Source organism: Phyllobates terribilis, unplaced genomic scaffold, assembly GCF_046119375.1.
Source record: "Phyllobates terribilis strain yellow unplaced genomic scaffold, ASM4611937v1 Scaffold_4__5_contigs__length_816908805, whole genome shotgun sequence".
Classification (NCBI taxonomy): Eukaryota; Metazoa; Chordata; class Amphibia; order Anura; family Dendrobatidae; genus Phyllobates; species Phyllobates terribilis.
This window is the reverse complement of record NW_027362764.1, coordinates 90,371,353-90,396,557: the sequence shown is the minus strand read 5'-3', so window position 1 is coordinate 90,396,557 and position 25,205 is coordinate 90,371,353. Positions and strand designations below refer to the sequence as shown.

Sequence of the window (25,205 nt, the reverse complement as noted above, 5' to 3'; positions counted from 1 at the left end):
AGTAGCCATTGTCACGCTAGCCAAGAAATCCTGACATCGGATGGATAAAAGCACTCACATATTATTTATTGGAAGGAAAGAAAAGTATGGAAGAAATAAAAATATGTACAAAGTATGTAAAATTAGGGGAATAAAAAGATAGAACGATAGATAGATAAATAGATAGATAGATAGATAGATAGATAGATATAGAGACAGACAGATGGATAGATAGATAGATAGATAGATAGATAGATAGATAGATAGATAGATAGATATGGGGTAGATAGATAGATATATGGATAGATAGATAGATAGATAGATAATAGATAGATATGGATATAGATAGATAGATAGATAGAGATATATATAGAGATAGATAGATAGATAGATAGAGATATATATGGATATATATATATATTGATAGATAGATAGATAGATAGATAGAAATGGATATAGATAGATAGATAGATAGATAAATAGATATGATAGATATAGAGACAGACAGAAAGATAGATAGATAGATAGATAATGGATATATATATATATATATATATATACATATATATTGATAGATAGATAGATAATGGATAATGGATAGATATGGAGATAGATAGATAGATAGATACATAGATAGAGATATATATAGAGATAGATAGATAGATAGATAGATAGATAGACAGATAGATATGGATATAGATAGATAGATAGATAGATAGATATGGATATATATATATACATATATATTGATAGATAGATAGATATGGATATAGATAGATAGATAGATAGATAGATAGATAGATAGATAGATAGATAGATAGATAGATAGATAGATATGGATATAGATATATACATATATATTGATAGATAGATAGATAGATAGATAGATAGATAGATAGATAGATAGATAGATAGATGCCCAGGGACACATTTTTGGTGCACAAATGTGTGCAGCAAATACTTAACATGTGCACAAAGATCCATAGATAGATAGATTGATAGATATAGATAGATAGATATGAAGGCTATAGATTGATACTAAATGTTGTCATTTAAAAAAAAGATCACAAAGGAGTCTCTTCCCATAATTCTAATACTCTACACTGTGTTCTGAATTATTAGGCAAGTTGTATTTTAGAGGATTATTTTTATTATTGATCAACAACTATGTTCTCAATCAACCCAAAAGACTCATAAATATCCAAGCTTAATATTTTTGGAAGTTGGAGTGGTTTTTTTTTAGATTTGGCTATCTTAGGAGGATATCTCTTTGTGCAGGTAACTATTACTGTCCCGAATTATTAGGCAACTTAATAAAAAACAAATATAATCCCATCTCACTTGTTTATTTTCACCGGGTAAACCAATATCAGTGCACAAAATTTAGAAATAAACATTTCTGACATGCAAAAACAAAAACCAAAATAATTAGTGATCAATATAGCCACCTTTCTTTATGATGGCACTCAACAGCCTTCCATCCATAGATTCTGTTAGTTGCTTGATCTGTTTTCGATCAACATTGCGTGCAGCAGCCACCACAGCCTCCCAGACACTGTTCCGAGAGGTGTACTGTTTTCCCTCCCTGTAGATCTCACATTTTATGATGGACCACAGGTTCTCTATGGGGTTCAGATCAGGTGAACAAGGGGCCCATGTCATTATTTTTTCTTCTTTTAGACCTTTACTGGCCAGCCACGCTGTGGAGTAGTTGGATGCATGTGATGGCGCATTGTCCTGCATGAAAATCATGTTTTTCTTGAACAATACTGACTTCTTCCTGTATCACTGCTTGAAGAAGTTGTCTTCCAGAAACTGGCAGTAGGTCTGGGAGTTGAGCTTCACTCCATCCTCAACCCGAAAAGGTCCCACAAGTTCATCTTTGATGATACCAGCTCATACCAGTACCCCACCTCCACCTTGCTGGCGTCTGAGTCGGAGTGGAGCTCTCTGCCCTTTACTGATCCAGCCTCTGGCCCATCCATCTGGCCCATCAAGAGTCACTCTCATTTCATCAGTCCATAAAACCTTTGAGAAATCAGTCTTAAGATATTTCTTGAACCATTCTTGAAGTTTTATCTTATGTTTCTTGTTCAAAGGTGGTCGTTTTTCAGCCTTCCTTACCTTGGCCATGTCCCTGAGTATCGCACACCTTGTGCTTTTTGATACTCCAGTAATGTTGCAGCCCTGAAATATGGCAAAACTGGTGGCGAATGGCATCTTGGCAGCTTCACGCTTGATTTTCCTCAATTCATGGGCAGTTCTTTTGTGCCTTTTTTGGCCAACACGCTTCTTGCGACCCTGTTGGCTATTTTCCATGAAACGCTTGATTGTTCGGTGATCACACTTCAAAAGTTTGGAAATTTCAAGACTGCTGCATCCCTCTGCAAGACATCTCACAATTTTGGACTTTTCAGAGCCCGTCAAAACTCTCTTCTGACCCATTTTGCCAAAGGAAAGGAAGTTGCCTAATAATTAAGCACACCTTATATAGGGTGTTGATGTCATTAGTCAACACCCCTCCTCATTACAGAGATGCACATCACCAGATTTACTTAATTGGTAGTTGCCTCTCAAGCCTATGCAGATTGGAGTAGGACAACATGTATAAAAAGTATCATGTGATCAAAATACTCATTTGCCTAATAATTCGGAACACAGTGTATATCCGTTATACAAGTGCCATTTCCAACCATTTTCAATGATTTTTCCCAGCAGTGTTTCCATGTGATTTTACAATTCACACCCAATCCACTATGTCTACATGCAATCACTAGGTGTAAGTACTAATACATAGTAACAGCTAAGAGACATCACAGCAGTAAGATGATAGACGGATGCCTGGTCTGGATGACCCTGTACATTCAGCTATAAATCCCCAGACCCTGAGATGTGCCTAAAATCTCTGAAGTTTCAGGGTCAGATCTCAGGTTTATGTTCACGGGAGTGTCAGTGGTGAAATAGTGACCTCAATGAGGCATGAAGAAGCACCAGGTAATTACAGGACTATCTAGTAAATGCAGGGTGAGGGTGGAGGTCCAGTGAATGGACATAGCGGTTTGTTATTACTTTGTTGCAAGTTGTGTAGTTTTTGTTTTATATTTTATATATAATAATAGCAGTAATGAGAATACAAAATAAAAAACAATCCATATTGTTTGTAGCCCTAGTTCTCCTCCCTGTAATATTGAGAGTGAAATGTAATTTAGGGTATGAATACAGTATCGGAGCGATCGCCTTGGCATGACATCAACGCTAAAGTCAATAAAATAAACACACTTGTGAATGAAGGCACAGAAAGCAGTGTCTCCGAGCGCCGATAGATGGTAATGCCATAGCAAATTAAACACTCTATTAATCTCTTTTATCTCAACTTCCTCTGCCTCTTGTCTAACTTTGCTGTCATTGGGACTTGCACTTCTGAAAGTAATGTGTACATAGAAATGATGGAACGGAGCCTCTTACAATTGGACCAATCCAAACAGGAGAGAAGTATAAAAAAACGTGAACAGCTTAATAAAGCAATACTTCAAAACGTAAAAGATCTGGTAATGCAATCAGAGGACAATCGCTGTAAGATTTATAGGCAATGTGAAAGAAGAGGAGCAATATTTTGCAGCCAATTATTTGCGTGTTCGCAGCTTCCTTGTAACTTCCATCCATATAAGAGAAAAGTTACAAATCAATTTATATTTTATGCTTTATCTTCCAAAAACAGCACCATACCTGTTTGCAGATCTTGTGTGCATTTCTACCCCATAGTAAAGGGAGCTTAGATGCAATACCAAACATGGCCTTCGGACATATGTGGCGCTATTTCCAGAAGAAAATTGCCATGTTTATTAAGTCCTGTTTAACCTCCTTTAAAAGGTTATTCCCGAGCATGCGTTTCTTTGGGACTACTGGAAAAAGATAAATGTTGTACTCAGCTATCTTCAGCGGTGCCATAGAGAATGAATGGACTGGTACTCATATCCAGGTATATGATGAGCCCAATTGTCAGGATGGGTGGGGATTCCAGTGGTCAGACCCCCACCACTCAGCAAGTTATCACTTATCCTTTAAGGAGGTGGTGACTTTAAGAGCAGCTTTAAACACTAAAGGGTCATTCCCCTTTAACACTGAGCACAGTGAAGAGCAGGAGCAGTGTCGGACAGGGTTGGCAAAGGCCACCAGTAACAGTGATTCTTGGGGTTCACTGTTCAGTTACATGCAAAAATAACCTGACCCTAGTACACAAATTTACTTTTGCTTCTATGTAATAATAATTTGGCCAGCTTGTTTAATTAATTATACCTTTTTCTGCAATAAGAATCAAGTGTAATAACAATACTCATAAGCACGCCTTCACAGGGGTGGCCTACCAGAGGATTCTGCTGTTCTCCGGTCGGCCAGTCCGAGCCTGAGCAGGAGTGATGGTTATGGCACTAAGTTTGGTGAAACACCACATGTGCACAACAGAGGCTGCATGGAGGCACATGGATCCCCCCTGTGGCACCTTCCCATGCCTCCATCTGGTGCCTGAATCTATTGGTGTCATATTACAACTTGGGTGAATTGTAGCTTCTATCTTTAATTGTACCGTTTAAAGGGGTAAATATATATTGCATCATTTTCCCAATGATCATTGTCATGATGATTATTTGGTGAGTTTTTGGTGTTGCAGATTTTCTACAGTATTTCTGCACCTATTAGCTAAATTAGGTTATTAGGTTTTTTTCATTGAGTTTTTGAGTACGTTTTCTTACTTTTTTTTCTAGTTTCTATCGCTGCCTTTTTTGTCTCTTTTTGTCATGTCATGTTTTAAATTAAGCTCTTTTGTTTTTGATACTTTGGCTTGGACAAAACTCTATTGATACAGTCATTCCGTATTATATGAGTGTTTTACCTGTAGATTTTCTACATCTATAAAAAATCTATGGGGAAAATCCTCATCGAAAACTCAGCGTAGCCGGCAAAAAAATTGACAAGTTGCATAAATATCTATAAATCCCATCCACTTTGCTGGAACTGTAAGATTCTGCGTTTTTGATGCAGCGAAAAGACGCAGCGTCAAAAATTCATTGTGGGAACACAACCTAACGAGGCAGAAATCGTGGCTAATAAGTGAACAAAAAAATCTGTTGCGTCAGAACATAAATTTTACAATGTATACAACATTTTTTGGTCAATATGGAAATTAGGGCTACATACAGTAAAAACTCAAAAGAAGTTGCCGTCCTGTTCTTGCTTTATACTTCCTAACATCTTACTTGCAGGAGAAAAGATGAACATCTGTACTACTATGGAAAGAGAGTGGCATAGGCGGGCACAAGAAGTCGAATATTGAAATCCTGAGCAACGCAGGAGACCCCCTATATGTTAGTTTATCAGTCGATCCCCCCAAAAAATTAGAGGGCTCAATTGACTCTTGTATATTGCCTACCGCCAGCTACAGAGATTCTATTACTTCTAGTTTTATTTCTCCATTTTTACTTTTTATTGGTTTTATATCAGGAAGTATGCTTAATGAAGAAAAAGTCAGCCGTGATGATATGACAACACTTAAGAACAGAAATCGCAGCTTCTCCAATTATCTCTGAAAGTAATCAGATCAGATTTATAGGGAATATAAACGGTGTTACTTTAACCTTTTGTTTCGTGCGGTCGATAGAAGAATTGTACTTAGCAATGAAATTTAATTGATTTTGTTACTAGGATTCTACTTGCCCATTGTCCATGATCATATTCAGCTAGATGAAACTGGAGAGGTAAAAAATGAAAAATTATTTAAAGGGGAAAATTATTTTCTATAAAGTCAGGTTTAGGCAAAAAAAAAAAATCAGAGTCATTTTGAGAACATGCGCGTGTTGATGCTTGTTGAATGGACTCTGAATGCTCCCATATACTTTTAGGAAATTCAACTGAAACCACTGATTTCGACAGAACCAGCGGTCCATCTGATGCATGAAAATTTGACATAATCTTGAATAGGAGAAGACATAGATCTATTTGATTCATCTGAGCCCAAAAAGTTTCATTGTGTAATTTGTGGCCATTTCTAGGGTCAAGCAATGTGTTCCCTGTAAAAAAATAATTCTAGAATTACAGCGACTCTAATAGGATTACCTTCCTCCATAATTATTGACCACATAGACCCGTCCTTTGTATAGATTAATCTGCAAACAGACCATCATGCCTATAGATTCCCTCCTCATACATCTCCATCGATCAGGAGCCGTCTGTTGTTCCTTGTTTCCCGAGCTGACATTACATGGTTGGAGCCTTTTCCATAAACTGGAATGGGAAAGGTCATATAAATATAAGTATATAATTAGCTACAGAGAGATAAGCCGAGTTTAATTACTTCCTCTCATCTCTGACTAGACATTTGGGCTGAAGTTGTTAATTATAAGCGTTAATAATAGATACACTGGCAATGTAAGTGGATGATTTGCCATGGCTCATAGATTTAATTTGACTAGCAAGGTCTTGCAAATATAGTATTATAGAAATTATATGTATGAACTGGGGCCAGTGACAAACTAGATGGATAAATGGATAAATAAATAAAAACATAGATAGATAGATAGATAGATAGATAGATAGATAGATAGATAGATAGATAGATACAAAAATAGAGGTTCAGCACTAGCAGAGGAAAAAAAGATATAGGGGCTGCAAAGCCCTCCACGCAATACCAAACCTCAACTTATTTTCAAAAAGATGAAGGCAGCACTCCAAAGTCCAATTTTCAGTGGTTTATTGACCCATGGTGATAAGGAAACATTTTGTTCCAATTCCATACTTGGAACGAAACGTTGTCTTGTCACCATGGGACCATGGGTCAATAAATCACTGAAAATTGGACTTTGGAGTGCTGCCTTCATCTTTTTTAAAGATAGATGATAGATAGATAGATAGATAGATAGATAGATAGATAGATAGATAGATAGATAGATAGATACTTTAGCTAGATAAATAGATAAAAGAAAAAAGAAAGTGGAGTTGTACCAGTCTTGCAAAATGTGGGTGCTGTCTTCCAAATCTACTGGCCAATGGATAATAATAATGTATTATAGTAAAAGAGAAAAAGAGGTTGCACTCCAAGAATATAAAAAAAAACATGAAAACAAATGTATTCCATGCCAAAGGTACACTACATTTCGGCTCAAGGTGTAAGCCTTTCTCAACTTGAGAAAGGCTGACACCTTTCGTCGAAACATTGCGTACATTTGGCATGGAATACATTTTTTTTCACATTTTTTGCTATGTTTGGAGTGCAACCTCTGTTTCCTCGATTGACAGACAGGCAGACGGACGGATGGACGGACGGACAGACAGACAGACAGACAAATAGATAGATAACTTAAGAAATATCTATGGTAGGAGAAAGGTTCATACCTCAGAACCGAAATGTTGCCACTGCCACTATGGGCTAATAAACCACTGTGTTTTTTTTGCCATATTACTTGGTGTGCTGTCTCCATTCATTACTAGATAGATAGATAGATAGATAGATAGATAGATAGATAGATAGATAGATGGCTTGAGAAAGGCACAGAGTTTGAAGAGCCGAATCGTCACACATACATGGGTGAATAAAGACCACATTTTTTCCACTATCCCACATCTGGAGTGCTGCCATTTTTTGCTAGATAGATAGTGGGTACGGAAATTATTCAGACCCCTTTAAATGTTTCACTCTTTGTTTCATTGCAGCCATTTGGTAAATTCTAAAAAGTTAATTTTTTTCTGATTAAAGTACACTCTGCACCCCATCTTGACTGAAAAAAACAGAAATGTAGAAATTTTTGCAAATTTATTAAAAAAGAAAAACTGAAATATCACATGGTCATACGTATTCAGACCCTTTGCTCAGACACTCATATTTAAGTCACATGCTGTTCATTTCCTTGTGATCCTCCTTGAGATGGTTCTACTCCTTCATTGGAGTCCAGCTGTGTTTAATTAAACTGATAGGACTTGATTTGGAAAGGCACACACCTGTCTATATAAGACCTCACAGCTCACAGTGCATGTCAGACCAAATGAGAATCATGAGCTCAAAGGAACTGCCCAAGGAGCTCAGAGACAGAATTGTGGCAAGGCACAGATCTGGCCAAGGTTACAAAAGAATTTCTGCATTACTCAAGGTTCCTAAGAGCACAGTGGCCTCCATAATCCTTAAATGGAAGAAGTTTGGGACCACCAGAAGTCTTCCTAGACCTGGCCGTCCTGCCAAACTGAGCAATTGTGGAAGAAGAGCCTTGGTGAGAGAGGTAAAGAAGAACCCCAAGATCACTGTGGCTGAGCTCCAGAGATGTAGTAGGGAGATGGGAGAAAGTTCCACAAAATCAACTATCGCTGCAGCCCTCCACCAGTCGGGCCTTTATGGCAGAGTGGCCCGACGGAAGCCTCTCCTCATATGAAAGCCCCCATAGAGTTTGCTCAAAAACACATGAAGGACTCCCAGACTATGAGAAATAAGATGCTCTGGTCTGATGAGACGAAGATAGAACTTTTTGGTGATAATTCTAAGTGGTATGAGTGGAGAAAACCAGGCACTGCTCATCACTTGTCCAATACAATCCCAACAGTGAAACATGGTGGTGGCAGCATCATGCTATGGGGGTATTTTTCAGCTGCAGGGACAGGACGACTGGTTGCAATTGAAGGAAACATGAATCCGGCCAAGTACAGAGATATCCTGGATGAAAACCTCTTCCAGAATGCTCTGGACCTCAGACTTGGCCAAAGGTTCAGCTTCCAACAAGACAATGACCCTAAGCACACAACTAAAATAACAAAGGAGTGGCTTCAGAACAATTCTGTGACCATTCTTGACTGGCTCAGCCAGAGCCCTGACCTCAACTCAATTGAGCATCTCTGGAGAGACATGAAGATGGCTGTCCACCAACGTTCACCATCCAACCTGACGGAACTGGAGAGGATCTGCAAGGAAGAATAGCAGAGGATCCCCAAATCCAGGTGTGAAAAACTTGTTGCATCATTCCCAAGAAGACTCGTGGCTATACTAGCTCAAAAGGGTGCTTCTACTCAATACTGAGCAAAGAGTCTGAATACTTATGACCATGTGATATTTCTGTTTTTCTTTTTTAATAAATTTGCAAAAATTTCTACATTTCTGTTTTTTTTTTCAGTCAAGATGGGGTGCAGAGTGGACTTTATTGAGAAAAAAATGAACTTTTTAGAATTTACGAAATGGCTGCAATGAAACAAAGAATGAAAAATTTAAAGGGGTCTTAACACTTTCCGTACCCACTGTAGATACATAGACAGACAGATATTTTCTGGTATGTGCTTTATTAATAATTTGTGCATTATCCGGCTCACCACTGATCAATATTGCATTAGCTGGACTGGGAATGCCCATTCCTAGAAATTCAATACTCCTTTGTGTGGTGTTGTCTCTGCGACTCCTGACCATATAATAATCACAGACACAGCAAAGTACTGAGATGTCCAGAGGGCAAAATCCAGCCCAACTAAATGTAGACATCCCAAATGATTCCATGAAAATTATAAGCCAGTGAGTCACAAACGGGGTCTTCAATCACAGCTCCCAACCCAACAGTGTTCTTCTGTTTCCCCTTCAATGGCTGACTTGTGTATATTTCAAAGAAGGCACCTGAGTTCAGCTGCTGACATTTATTGTTTAAGTGGTTTCAACCCATTTTTATGACTGTGTCTGTATGGGGGTTTTTTCTGTAAGGAAAGGGAGCTAATTAACAGTTCACATTAATACTAAATGGCCATAGAGACTGCTGCGGTCTAAAGAAATTCCTCTATATAGACTTAATACAGATTAGAAGTTACAGGTTTTTTTTATTTTAATGTAATTTTAGATTATTTCAAACTCAACTTTAATAAAACACAATGCTGCAATTATTCTGAATAGAATTGGACGATTCTGCATTTCTCTAATTTATACCTTATTAGAGAGGCATCTTTTCCCCCCATATGGACAATAAGGGCTCTCATCATCATCAGTATCATAAGATTCACATTAATAATGTACATCAGTCCTCGACTGTGCCAACGACACCAACTGGGCTCAACTATCAAGGACCAGAGACTGATTACAGTGCACCTCTTCTATTTTACAACCTGGGAATAATATGATCAATTGTGAGAGATGGAATCTAGAACATTAAGGGCCCATTTAGACAGACCGCCGATAATCGAGAATAAGAGTTCCTACAAATGCTTGTTTCCACATTTTTGGTCTGTCTAAACCAGGCCTGCAATCACCTAATGAATGAGCAAAACACTCCTTCTTTGGGTGAGATATTTTTAGGCAGACTTAAGACTCATGTTTTTTAGCAGCACATCGTCCTGTGCAAACAGGTGGTTTGATGCCGATCTCACACTGTTCTATGCTCACAGAACAATCATTGTTATGATCGTTCTGTGCACATAGAAGTGTGGGAAATGTAGCCAATTGGTGGTCATTTTGCTGCTTCGGTCAGCCACTCTAAGTGCCCCTTAGGCCTTAATGCTCAACGGTAACTCAAAGTTGCCAACAATTCACAGCAGAATCATGGAATGAGTTACTTTAAAGAGGTTTTTCAAGACTTTGAAAATATTTGAAAAAGATGGGTCACCAGATCCAGCTCCAGATACCCCATCAATTATCTGATTGAAGATGTGGTACAATCTGATCAGTAGCGGCAGGGGCATAGCTATAATACATGCAGGGGTTGCAATCGCACCCAGGCCCTGGAGCCTAGGGGAACGGAAAACGGAAAAGTCCCTTTGACAAGTATGAAAAAACTATTACTATTTAGCTTACTTATATATTGCCACTTACTCCATAGCACTTTACTAACATCATCATCGCTGTCCCCATTGGGGCTCATGATCTAAATTTCTTATCATTATGTATTTGGAGTTTGGGAGGAAACCAGAGGAAACCCACACAAACACAGGGAGAACATACAGACTCCTTGCAGATGTTGTCCTTGGTGGGATTTAAGCCCATGACCACAGATCTGCAAAGCAACAGTGCTAACCACTGAGCCACCATTGGGAACCCTATTGGAGATTGTGCATTGGGGCCCATAAGTGTCAATTTATGCCACTGGATAAGAGTGTCAGTCACTGGTGGACACAGACAAAAATTGGCCACTATGCAAGAACAGTGTAAGGGCCCATTACAGTCCAATAGCTCATCATAACGCCCAATTCCACCTGCTTTGGAGGTGGAAAGGGGCTCCCTTCTCCCTTACCTCTTGGGCCCCTATGTAGCTGAATAGATTGCACCATTGGTATGTCCGCCTCTGGTGTCAGTAGTTCCCACTCCTTTTTGATTTTGATGACCTATCTCAGTCCTGGGAAAAGAAAACTTTTACCGTTTTCCCTGTGAGTAAAAAGTTACTGCCATTAAGAAAGTCACATTGCGATTGTTCCAAGATGATTCTTTCCAATTGGGAAACACCCTTGGGAAGTCATCCCCAAGTCATGTTAGCAACTTCATATACGGTAGCTCTAAAACATATAGTACGTATGTTTTTGATGAATTTTTGTCTATATTTTTATTATATTTTTAGCTCTAGATCTTACATTTATTTATTCTTTTGAGTAGCGTCCAGTAGGGCAGATGCCTTAAAATAATGGGAAATGGCTTGTGTGTGTTCACTCTGTATAATTTACACATGCAAACATTGACTTTTGGGTTCGGTAAATTTCTATCTTTTTACTGATTTGTTGCTTAGCCGATACAGCTGTGTTTTTCCATCTTTTTATTTAACAAACTTCAAACTCATTTTGCCTATATTTCCTCCTGATAGCAGCGATTTTTCCATCTAGACTTAATATACAGCGCGGATGGTAGATGCTGTTGCTGATTCAAAGCAACGATCTCTTAGGTAATTGAAGGTCTCTTCGCTCAGGTCAGAGAGACAGAAGCCCATTATCTTGTTTATGATCTGTATCTATTATTGTGGGCGACCATCGAGTAAAGCTATTTCCTGACCTTTACGGTGGCGTCTCATCAGAGGACAATAAATATGTGTGTGCATGACATACAATTGTCGGTGGAAAGGTTGCTAAATCATTTTTTTGTATTTATTATAATTTTTCTACTAAATGTAATTTTTTTGCTAACCAATTTTTTTTCCTCTCTCTTACAGTGGGTCCTCACATTGGCCGTTACTGTGGACAGAACAACCCGGGGCGAGTTAGAGCCTCATCTGGAATCATGTCGGTTGTTTTTCATGCAGACAATGCAATAGCAAAGGAAGGATTTTCAGCCAACTATTCCGTATTACAGAGCAATGCAGAACAAGGTCAGCACGGCATGTTATATATATATTTTCTACTGCGCGGCCAGTCATATAAAGCATTGAAAAAACTTCGGCATAAAACAGAATAGATGAAGAATATGACACCTTTCTTATACAAGGCGAAGTTATTATCTAGATGACTTAGAAATAGTGTGACATATAGATACAAACATTTTAAGAGTAACGAAACTTTCAAAAAAACTTTTGACATCTCTTAGTGACAAGTCAGAAATTTTGATCTCTACCGGAAACCCACCAGTTTCTAAAATTAAACGGTAGCAGCTCTCATCTGAGGGTAGATGAAGTGCTGAGACCAGAAAATAAGGATCAGAAGTTTGGAGAGTTAGGATTAACCTGTCTTGTGTTAACCCTGCCTCTCCAAGCTCCTTATCATTCAAAGTCATAATCAAACCCAATCGAAACTGCTGATATGATATTATGATATGTTAAAAGTTTTTTGAAAGTTGGAGTTACGCTTTAAAAAGGTTACAGTTATCTAAGTACATATCACTTAAACAAACATGCCAGAGCCTCTTCCATGAAAGTTATTTTGGAGTTTTGGAACTTTTGAAGGGCATGGATGAGAACAACTGGAAAAGATTATGTGGCCTTCTGCAGTTCCGTTTTATTGTCATGGAAGAGCAATGTTCTGACCTCGTAGCATTTAGTAAGGTTAGTATCCATTATAGCAGCAACAGCAAATCAGCTTAACTTCAAAGCTTTCATATGTGACCTCAATTACAAGGAAAACATCATATATTACTTTAAGCCCACTGGCAGGAAAAGGGTGTCAGGTTGGACAGCCCTGAAATCCATAGAAAAATGAAATGAGACTTATATTTGTCAACATGGATGACCCCTCTGTAGAAAATCACATGTCCAATATGGATGAACAACTAAATGACTTCCATGCTACATTACTATAGTCATGCTACTGTTTGTTGTACTGAAAAAGTGATATAGATCCTGTTATACATGTATCAAAGGTGATTCCTAAATCACACTGCTGATCTTATGTATCATGATTTTTTTTTTAAGATTTTGTGTGCAAAGAAGCCCTTGGGATGGAATCTGGGGAAATAACTTCCGACCAAATCACCGCATCTTCACATTATAGCACTAACTGGTCGACAGAAAGGTCAAGACTCAACTATATTGAGAATGGATGGACCCCTGGTGAGGATACAGTTAAAGAATGGATACAGGTACATACCACTTATATTATGCCAAAGAGTTAAAATAAATATATAGAGGAGAACTTAGCGTAAAGGTATAGCAAACCATAGACTATGCTCGCTATGCCTTTGTGCTACTCTTCCTATACTGTTCCATTCACGGCAATCCGTAATATTCTGATGAAGGTACAGAACTTAGAACCAAAACGTTAATATATTTTGTAATTTTGTTCTTCTCTATACAGACTGGACCCCTACCCGGTCACCATCTCTCTCATAGAGTGACGTATAGTATCATATATTGGAGAGTTAAAATAAGTTACATATGGGTTGTGTGTAATGCTTCATTTTTCCTGCGGAGGCACTGCAGGGAAATTAAACATGCGCTGTTGGGTTTCCCAGCACATGATTGCAAAAGGTCCTAGTGATGGACCATAATCACCATATATATACAGTGGGTACTCAGACCCCTTTAAATTTTTCACGCTCAGTTTCACTGCAGTCATTTGGTAAATTCTAAAAAGTTCATTTTTTCTCTCATTAAAGTTCACTCTGCACCCCATCTTGACTGAAAAAGAACAGAAATGTAGAAATGTTTGCAAATTTATTAAAAAGGAAAAACTGAAATATCACATGGTCATAAGTATTCAGACCCTTTGCTCAGTATTGAGTAGAAGCACCTTTTGAGCTAGTACAGCCATGAGTCGTCTTGGGAATGAGGAAACAAGTTTTTCACACCTGGATTTGGGGATCCTCTGCCATTCTTCCTTGCAGATCCTCTCCAGTTCCGTCAGGTTAGATGGTGAACGTTGGTGGACAGCCATTTTCAGGTCTCTCCAGAGATGCTCAATTGGGTTTAGGTCAGGGCTCTGGCTGGGCCAGTCAAGAATGGTCACAGAGTTGTTCTGAAGCCACTCCTTTGTTATTTTAGCTGTGTGCTAAGGGTCATTGTCTTGTTGGAAGGTGAACCTTCGGCCAAGTCTGAGGTCCAGAGCACACTGGAAGAAGTTTTCATCCAGGATATCTCTGTACTTGTCCCCATTCATGTTTCCTTCAATTGCAACCAGTCGTCCTGTCCCTGCAGCTGAAAAACACCTCCATAGCATGATGCTGCCACCACCATGTTTCACTGTTGGGATTGTATTGGGCAGGTGACCAGCCGTGCCTGGTTTTCTCCACACATATCGCTTAGAATTATCACCAAAAAGTTCTATCTTCGTTTCATCAGACCAGAGAATCTTATTTCTCATAGACTGGGAGTCTTTCATGTGTTTTTGAGCAAACTCTATGCGGGCTTTCATATGTCTTGCACTGAGGAGAGGCTTCCGTCGGGCCACTCTGCCATAAAGGTCTGACTGGTCGAGGGCTGCAGTGATAGCTGCCTTTGTGGAACTTTCTCCCATCTCCCTACTGCATCTCTGGAGCTCATCCACAATGATGTTGGGGTTCTTCTTTACTTCGCTCACCAAGCTTCTTCTCCCACGATTGCTCAGTTTGGCTGGACGGCCAGGTCTAGGAAGACTTCTGGTGGTCCCAAACTTCTTCCATTTAAGGATTATGGAGGCCACTGTGCACTTAGGAACCTTGAGTAATGCAGAAATTCTTTTGTAACCTTGGCCAGATCTGTGCCTTGCCACAATTCTGTCTCTGAGCTCCTTGGGTAGTTCCTTTGAGCTCATAGTTCTCATTTGGTCTGACATGCACTGTGAGCTGTGAGGTCTTATATAGACAGGTGTGTGCCTTTCCAAATCAAGTCCTATCAGTTTAATTAAACACAGCTGGACTCCAATGAAGGAGTAGAACCATTTCAAGGAGGATCACAAGGAAATGGACAGCATGTGACTTAAATATGAGTGTCTGAGCAAAGGGGCTGAATACTTATGACCATGTGATATTTCATTTTTTCTTTTTTAATAAATTTGCAAAAATTTCAACATTTCTGTTTTTTTTCAGTCAAGATGGGGTGCAGAGTGTACTTTAATGAGAAAAAAAATGAACTTCTTAGAATTTACCAAACGGCTGTAATGAAACAAAGAGTGAAAAATGTAAAGGGGTCTGAATACTTTCCGTGCCCACTGAATATATATATATATATAATCTACAGAAATAGTTTTGTTCTCTGTATATATTCTATAGAAATAGTTTTGTTCTCTGTATGTATTCTACAGAAATAGTTTTGTTCTCTGTATATATTCTACAGAAATAGTTTTGTTCTCTGATTACTGTGGTCCATAGCTGAGACCTTTAGCAATCATCTGCTGGGAAACCCAACTGCTTGTGTTTAATTTCCCTGCAGTGCCTCCTCAGGAAATATGAAGCATTACACAGTAAAATCAGTGGTCTGTACATGTACTACACAGAAATAGTGGTGCCTCCAGAGCAAAGGTGGCTATTTGTACACACTTTCATTTCGGTGATGATGGTTCTGAATGGGGACCTCTTTCTAATAAATCACAGTGTTGTAACATGAGTTTTTCCTAACCTTTATAAGCAAGCCTAGGTAAACTCTGGGGACTTTGCAGTTGTAGCTCCTTGAACTAGTACAGTTCTAAATACCCTAATAAGACCCAGGCTCATTAGTTCTGGAGAGACGCCAATGCAGAATTATACCTGAACATCTATTTCTAATATAATAAGCTGCACTTTAGTGCCATGAAGGTTCATACACATAATATAACTCAATTTAGTAGATTATTAGGGAAACTGAAACAGAGACCAAACTGTTAGTGATTTTATAGCTCTCTTTAGGATACAGGTATTTCATAGTGAAAATCCTGAATTTGCACATGCTTGCCTTTTGTCGTTTTTTAGATTTCTTACACATATACTGAAGTTGAAAAAGTTAGTAAAGTCCATAATAACAGGCATTCTCATGAATTTAATAGGGTTTTCCATGATTTAAAAAAAAAATGGACAGAAAGCATTAAAGGGGTTGTGCAGCCTTGTTAATCCTCACAGCATGCAGTGTGCGTGCTGTCAGGATTCACCGATACCAGCGCTGGGAGCGGGTGGGGGCATGACAGAAAGTATGTAATTTGCATACATGTGGTCACGTGCTGACTAGACGTGTGCGGCCTTGCTCAATACCAGTGAATTGAGTGAGGCCGGACACGTCTAGTCGAAATGTTGCTGGAAGTATGCAAATCGCATATTTGCGGTCACATGACCAATGGCACAGAAGAATCCTGACAGTGTGTAATGTGCACCCTGTCAGGATACACAAACCTGAAGTCACATAGAGTGATTGCAGACTTGTACCCAAAGCCTGGACAACCCCTTTAAAATAGTAAGAAAATTTATAGTCACCCAGTAGATCCACAAATACTTCAGTGCTCCAGCCGATCTTCCTAGCTTGTCACTGATGGTATTCTGATTCCACTCACATGATCTCTGCCACCTACTAATGGCCTTATCAGGGATAGTCAGGGATAGTAGCTTTATTGGTACAAGGCCGATGAGTGGCCACTTAAGTGAGATGGAAACTTACTGCAGAACAGCTAATAAAGCCCGTCAACCACTGGAGCAGCAGATCTGGAGCGGCAGGAGACTTACCGAGCAAGTATGAATTATTTTCATACATCCTCTACTTTCTGGGCATTTAAAAAAAATCTTAGATCCCCTTTAGAACCTATATAAACTCGCCAATTCACTAATGTACATAGAGGAAGGTACAGCAAAATCAAAATGATGCCACCTTATGGTGCTGGTTCATGTCACCATAATTGATGCCTATCCCAGGACAGATGGGAGTTGGCGGATTAGGCTGATCTAACAGTTGTTTCTACGGTACATGCACTCTTGGTCTTGTTTATAGATATGAAAGTAAGTAATCAGCAAGAATGAAGAAAACACATATAAAGCTTATAAAAATATGGAGATTCTGCTCCACGCAAAAGAGGCAGATCACGCTGGGAGGCAATGTGCCAAGCAATTACAGCAGAGACATTTGCATATTACATCATATGCATAAAATACCGGATGCAAAGGATATTTTAATTAAGATTTTTAATTTAGGTGTTCCCTGCTGTGCTGCTATTGCTGCAATATCTTAAGAATCTGTCACTGTGGATAAAAGATCTGAGTCTGCTTCTATATTTCATTGATGCCTATCTATGAGGTATTATTTTTGCTCTTGTTGAGAACAACTCAGTTTGAAGTTACATTGATCCAGAAGATGATGATTTTTACCTGCCGGTCATGGATTGCACTAATCTAAAGGTGGTTATGCACATAAGACCAAAGCTCCGAGAACGACCAACCTTCTGTTGTATGTTTTAATCTTCGGTGGGTGTTCAATCGACCTAAGTCATGGACAAAAAGGTCAGCAAGGCCTATATTTTTGTTTTCAAGGAAGATAAACCACAACCAGGGGTGTCTGGCATTGGTTTACTCTCCTCTCCTCATTTAAAACACATACACGCTCCATCAAACTGAACGTGTGTGTATGGGGGCGGAGGATTTTGATGAATAGCTGCTTGCCTAGTGTTTCAATGCGTATGGCTGCTTTTAGTCTAGACCCACCTTATTGATATGTGAGGTTGAACTGAAATGATTTTTGTAGTTCGTAGGTTTTTGGGACAAGAAGGTGGACTTCATGGAAAAATTGGGCAGATACTTTTGGATTGGGAAGATGATAGTTTCAACTTTCAGTGATACACACGTCCATTATAATATAAAATAGTGGTGGTTGGAAGTTGCTTTGATTGATGGAGCTACATTGTCATTTGTTCTAAGCCTAGCAAAGGTCTACTTTGTTGTCCTAGCTTTAGACCTGCAGTTGTCCTCGCTTGGATCACTGAGATACCTTGGATTTCCTTCTTTCTTTCTTTGTCTCCTCTGTGCTTAGTTAGAGAGAACCTCAGAAAACCTTCATTTTGAGCCTCTGCATTCATTACGTTTGTGCTTCACCATGAGATTTAATGTTGGCAATGTTTCTTTTGGGAAGGGGGGTTATATTAAGGAAGTGTTTCATTAAACTCTGTTTTGGTATGTTGTGAATATCCACCCTTGAATTCCTCTTTGAGACTTTTTTTTATGCCAAGGAAATGCAAAGTGTTGGTCTGATACATTTTTTCATATATCTTTACAATGGCTGGAGACTTTTATTAGAAAATTCTAGAATTATTAAGAAAGGGAATGAATCTATATTTTTCACAGACCTTAGGTTTAACTATGATTAATGGGTCAGGACAGTGGTAAGTATTCACGGTCAGGGAACTTTCTATAAAATGTTCTCCTCTCATACCATTATTTTATGTAAGTGAATAGCTGCATTCATTGGGGAATATCGGCTGACAACAGAGCAATGCCTTTCTGTAAGTAGGATGACACAATACCACTATACGTGCCGACAGCCTGCTAACTTGTCTTTTACGCCTCAAAAAATGTTGATGTTCCTTACAAAACATCCAGCAGTTCGCCCTCTTGACATATCTAATGGGTGAACGGTGTGACCCTTGAACTACTGCAATTTCCAGTGGGAGGAAAAGGCACTTGACACAAAAATGTTACAGCTTCCTCAAGATGATTTAAGAAATGTCTATCTATCTATCTATCTATCTATCTATCTATCTACAGTGGTGGCCAAAAGTATTGGCACCCCTGCAATTCTGTCAGATAATACTCAGTTTCTTCCTGAAAATGATTGCAATCACAAATTCTTTGGTATTATTATCTTCATTTAATTTGTCTTCAATGAAAAAACACAAAAAGAATTGTCCTAAAGCCAAATTGGATATAATTTCCCACCAAACCTAAAAAAGGGGGTGGACCAAAGTATTGGCACTGTTTGAAAAGTCATGTGATGCTTCTCTAATTCGTGTAATTAACAGCACCTGTAACTTACCTGTGGCACCTAACAGGTGTTGGCAATAACTAAATCACACTTGCAGCCAGTTAACATGGATTAAAGTTGACTCAACCTCTGTCCTGTGTCCTTGTGTGTACCACATTGAGCATGGAGAAAAGAAAGAAGACCAAAGAACTGTCTGAGGACTTGAGAAACCAAATTTTGAGGAAGCATGAGCAATCTCAAGGCTACAAGTCCATCTCCAAAGACCTGAATGTTCCTGTGTCTTCCGTGCGCAGTGTCATCAAGAAGTTTAAAGCCCATGGCACTGTGGCTAACCTCCCTAGATGTGGACGGAAAAGAAAAATTGACGAGAGATTTCAATGCAAGATTGTGCGGATGGTGGATAAAGAACCTCGACTAACATCCAAACAAGTTCAAGCTGCCCTGCAGTCCGAGGGTACAACAGTGTCAACCCGTACTATCCGTCGGCGTCTGAATGAAAAGGGACTGTATGGTAGGATACCCAGGAAGACCCCACTTCTTACCCCGAGACATAAAAAAGCCAGGCTGGAGTTTGCCAAAACTTACCTGAGAAAGCCTAAAACGTTTTGGAAGAATGTTCTCTGGTCAGATGAGACAAAAGTAGAGCTTTTTGGGAAAAAGCATCAACATAGAGTGTACAGGAAAAAAAAGAGGGATTCAAAGAAAAGAACACGGTCCCTTCAGTCAAACCTGGCGGAGGTTTCCTGATGTTTTGGGGTTGCTTTGCTGCCTCTGGCACTGGACTGCTTGACCGTGTGCATGGCATTATGAAGTCTGAAGACTAACAACAAATTTTGCAGCATAATGTAGGGCCCAGTGTGAGAAAGCTGGGTCTCCCTCAGAGGTCATGGGTCTTCCAGCAGGACAATGACCCAAAACACACTTCCAAAAGCACTATAAAATGGTTTGAGAGAAAGCACTGGAGACTTCTAAGGTGGCCAGCAATGAGTCCAGACCTGAATCCCATAGAACACCTGTGGAGAGATCTCAAAATGGCAGTTTGGAGAAGGCACCCTTCAAATATCAGGGATCTGGAGCAGTTTGCCAAAGAAGAATGGTCTACAATTCCAGCAGAGCATTGTAAGAAACTCATTGATGGTTACCTGAAGCGTTTGCAGTTATTTTGGCTAAAGGTTGTGCAACCAAGTATTAGGCTGAGGGTGCCAATACTTTTGTCTGGCCCATTTTTGGAGTTTTGTGTGAAATGATCAATGATTTGATTTTTGCTTCATTCTCTTTTGTGTTTTTTCCTTGCAAGCAAATTAAAAGAAGAGAATAAGACCAAAGAATTTGTGATTGCAATCATTTTCAGGAAGAAACTGAGTATTATCTGACAGAATTGCAGGGGTGCCAATACTTTTGGCCACCACTGTAGCTATCTATCAATATCTATTTATCTATCTATCTATCTATCTATCTATCTATGAATATCTATTTATCTATCTATCTATCTATCAATCTATCCATCTATCGTCTTCATATCTATCTATCCCTCTATCTCTGATATACGTATCTGTCCATATCTATCTATCTGTCCATATCTTTCTATCTATCTATCTATCTATCTATCATCTATCTATCCATCTATCTATCTATATACCCCATATCTATCTATCCATCTATCTATCATCTATTTATCTATCTGTTTTCTATCAAGCTATTGATTAATTTATTGACTACCCACTATTCTAAATTTCTATATACTGTTATTTTATCTATTTATCTATCTCTTGCCATTCCTTTAATATCTCTTTCTTTCTGCCTATCGTTCTTCTATCTATCCATCCATTTATCTGTCATTTTTTTCCATTAATCTTTTGATTAACCTATTGACTACCCATTATTCTAAAATTCTATCTACCAGTGAAATGTAGGTTGCTGGCCTCTGAACACTGACCCAAGTTCACACAGAAACAAAATAAAAAGGTAGACGGCACTCCAAAATTAATAAGCAAAAAGTGGGGGTTCTTTATTGACCTATCTCAAAGTGATTTTGGCTGTAGAAGAAAGTATACTAGTGAAAGACGCACTGCTGTTTTTTTCTTGGGCAATCTTTGAGATGGGTCAACAAAGTAGCGCTAATTTTTGATCATTAATTTTGCAGTGCCGTCTACCTTTTTATTTTGTTTCTGTGTGAACCTGAGTTCCATTTTGGATTGATATCTACTTTTTTATTCTATCTATCTATCTATCTATCTATCTATCTATCTATCTATCTATCTATCTATCTATCTATCTATGTGTTTGTCTGTCTATCTAGGATTTTAATTACAGCTTTCCTTATAACAATGTAGATTTAACGCCCGGAAGCAATGCAGACTTACTATTAATATGACTTTATTCCATTGTGTATTGGGAACTAGAACAATAGAAAAGAAGGTCACAGGCGTCCTCCTTTTCCTCACTACCTGGCTTTTGAGCATATTTCCCATGCGGCTTATAATATCTTAATGAAAGTGCATTTCACTACATTTTTACTCACCGACCATTAATAATAGGGAGGCATAAAAATTTAACACACATGTCCAAGCTGCTCTACATCTAAAATGACAGGCGAACAAGTAGTTAGGGAGATGAGGAATCAGGACTGACGTTCCATCGTATATCTTCGGGAAGAGCTTGAATGCGCAATGAAACACTTGAGAAACCGCATCATAGCAAAACTGTAAACACCGTGCTGCTAAAATGAATGTAATGAATAATGGATGGTCAATCAGCAGATCTTCCAAGCCTTTATACATATTCCTGCTGCAATTCTGCCGACTAAAAATGTCATCTGTCTTTGCCAAATAACATGGTATTCAGCAACAATTACCCACTCATAAAGTCCGGCCGACGTGCATGGGAAAACGTGGGATGTATTGGAATCGAGCAACGAGTGTTTCTTATTTATGAAGTGATTCTTCACTGTCTGCATCTGCTCCTTTATCTCCATCCTCGACCATCTTACTGCTGTACAATCCAGTGGATATAGGCAGGAAACTTATACCCTGATGGTGAGATGGGAGAAATGCAATAGTGCGAGCACAAGATCCACGAATTAAAGACAAATATGGTCAACTTTTAATCTTCATCTGTTTCTGAAAAATTGAAAACAATCCGCCATAACGTTTGAAATATATTTAAAATATTTCTAGTATTGAAAGAAATCTCATCAGCCTCGTTTTTCTTTAAAATTTTGGAATTTTTAAATTTTAAAAATTCTGATTTTAAGACAGAGAATGTATAAGTAGAAGACATGTAAAGTTTGGCAATCGAGTTGAGCAAAAAGATTCAGTCTAGTGGCCACATTGACATTCTGTGGCCATCTGTCACGCAAGGTGTTGGAAAGACTAAGTGCAACATGTAGGGAAAATGGGGAGGAAGCCCAAACACTAGGGAAAGGGGGGAGTGGAGACCCCTAGGCAGATCTAATATCACCCTGCCTACCCTACTGTCCTTAGATAGGTTCCACACCTATCGCCGAGTAGGACCCTAAGCCCTGGATGACCCTGGAGCTTGGTCCTAGATAGGGAGGGGGAAGGGAGAGCACTGGTCAGGCCCCACTACAAACTAAAGACAACAAGGTAGACAAACAAATTGGATACACTTAGCTTGAGCAGATGACGCGCCCCCTGGGCCAGTGCTGTTAGGGTTACCCGGAGCCGGATCAGATGGGGGTTGTAGTCTCCGAGTGGCTGTGACCCGGTCCGTGCCCAGGGTGTCAAACTCAGTGTGTGGCAGTCCTACAGATGTTATTAGAGTTCTTTGTGTCGACTACGCCACCCGTTGATTTGCGGTCAAAAGGCCGCCGCTGCAGCAGGGTCCGCTGAGGCTGTTGGTATGTGTGCAGCTTTGGTAGTATAACCCCCAACGGGAGGGGTATAGCCTCAGGGGGTCAGCCGTGGAGGATGGTGGTTGTGAAGGTGCAGCAAGGAGACTCAGAGACATAAAATGCAGTTCCAGGGTTTTACTTACTGGTGTTGCTCGGGTCACTGTGTACAGCAGTGACCACCCAAGCCGTGCTACGTCCACCAGGTCCTGGACTCGGTCAACTCCCGGGCAATTCTTGAGTATGGTCCTGAGCTCCTTTCTGACTCTCCCTTCTTCTGGCCGTTCCCACCAGGGATCCACTTTTGGCCGGCTCCCTCGGGTCTCTTGGTGGTCAAGCCTCCTCTGGGCTCCCTGACCCTATGCTTGGTATGCCTTTCTAGTGGATTTGGTGAGGGTCGTGGCAGATCCTGCCCACGACCTCCGGTTCCTGGCTAAGGTGTGCTGTAGCCTCTGCCAGCTTGGGATCCGGTACCCTTTTGCCAACTCTTCACCCTCTGATCTAATTTTGGGTTCTTGGAGTCCCCTCTGCGCCTCTGGGTCTCTCTTCCTTCTCCTCTGCTCTGCTTCTCAGGCTCTCAGACAGACTGTCTGACTGGCTGACTGACAACTGACTGACGTCTCACAGACTGACCCTGATCTAAGATGGTTCCCACCTTATATACTCCCTCTATGTGTGAGCTCAGGTGACCAGCACCCAATGAGCTCCTAGCTTTACCCAGGCTGCTCCCCCTATCTGCCCCTACACTACTGGGATGTTCCACCCCCCTCCCACTCCAGCCAGGAACAGACACTGTCGTACCTGCACATTTCTCTAGTGGGAGTACCATCGGTCTGTTCCCCGGAAATGGGATGTGTGTAGTGCATGCAGCTAACTGAGCTCAGTTCCACACTCCATCCTTACCCGGGAGTGGAATACCACACCTCTGGCTGAGGTGCAATACCCCTGTAGCAGCCGAATCCTCAGGGTGCTACACAGACACCAGAGGAGTAACGCCAACTGTCCTCCAAGGGCACCAGAGAAGAAGCTAGCCGACTGCTAGTGCTCTAAGCCTGCACAAAGGTACATAGAAGTATCACCGGTGATTCCCTTGAGCAAACTGAGTATTTTTAACTACCAGGCAAGAGTGTGTCAATCAGCAGCAGGAGGGAGGTCGCCGCTGGGTCCTAAAGGCAGAAGGATTAAGAAGGCGTCTGTAATGCCAAGCGCAGTGACCTTTATTCCAAAGTTCGGTTCGGGTACCAGAACTGTACACGAATTGGAACCAGAACCAAACCCCATTGAAAACAATGGGAAGCTGAAATTTTGAGCTGGAAAATATTCTGAGAAAAGTCCGTGTTCGGGGTTAACTGTCCGGTATGAACCCCGAACTTTTAAGTTCGGGTTCGCTCATCTCTAGCCATTGTCATTGTACTTCACACACATTCTCAAATTTACAATGCCACTTCAGAAAGACCTTGCGTTACTTAATTGACAAGCACGCCTCCGCCATTTTATTAGACTCTTCTGCCGGCCACGTGGGGGATCTAGCAATCATGCGACTACACACATCTATTTTAAGCACTTCGTTAGCAAAACAAGACTTTTTTTTAAATATACATTAGACCATCTGTCGCTTCAAAAAACATATATAAGGATACATTTCTTTTAATAATAATGAATTCTAAATGCTGCTAATAACTAATTTATACAGCTTTTTGAAAATTCTAAATAACCTGGTTACCATAGTAACAATAGATGAAACTAGTGAGAACCTCGTCTACTTTTTTTTTTTTTTATCAAAACAGAACAAAGTGATAAACTATATACAAACAGCTGCTTATAACATATGTGATCAGGGATCGGCTCCATTCTCATCTCTGAAAGGGATTTGGTTCTATAAATACTACTTCCCGAATATAAGGCTCTTCTTTTGAAGTTTCTCAAAAACAAGTTAATTTAAATAAAGGCTTTAGTAGGCACGAACGCTGTGCCGGCTGTGTCACCATGTGGTGCTGAGCGGAAGATTGGTAGTTTATATCGTAATCATTTGAAGTTTCGGGAATAAAAAGGAAAGGAAGATAATGAATCATGATTGTGAGGACAATGAGTAATATTTTTCCTTCTCTTATTCTCTCTGT

General features: G+C 39.7%; 1 protein-coding gene across 1 annotated transcript in view; it reads left to right on the top strand.

Moving 5' to 3' along the window:
- The window catches only part of NRP1 (neuropilin 1), a 199,959-nt gene that overhangs the window by 93,330 nt on the left and 81,424 nt on the right, over positions 1 to 25,205 (top strand). Inside the window, 2 exon segments of the mRNA XM_073677632.1 lie at positions 12,114 to 12,269; positions 13,305 to 13,471. Of these exon segments, the coding sequence (XP_073533733.1) occupies positions 12,114 to 12,269; positions 13,305 to 13,471 (323 nt within the window).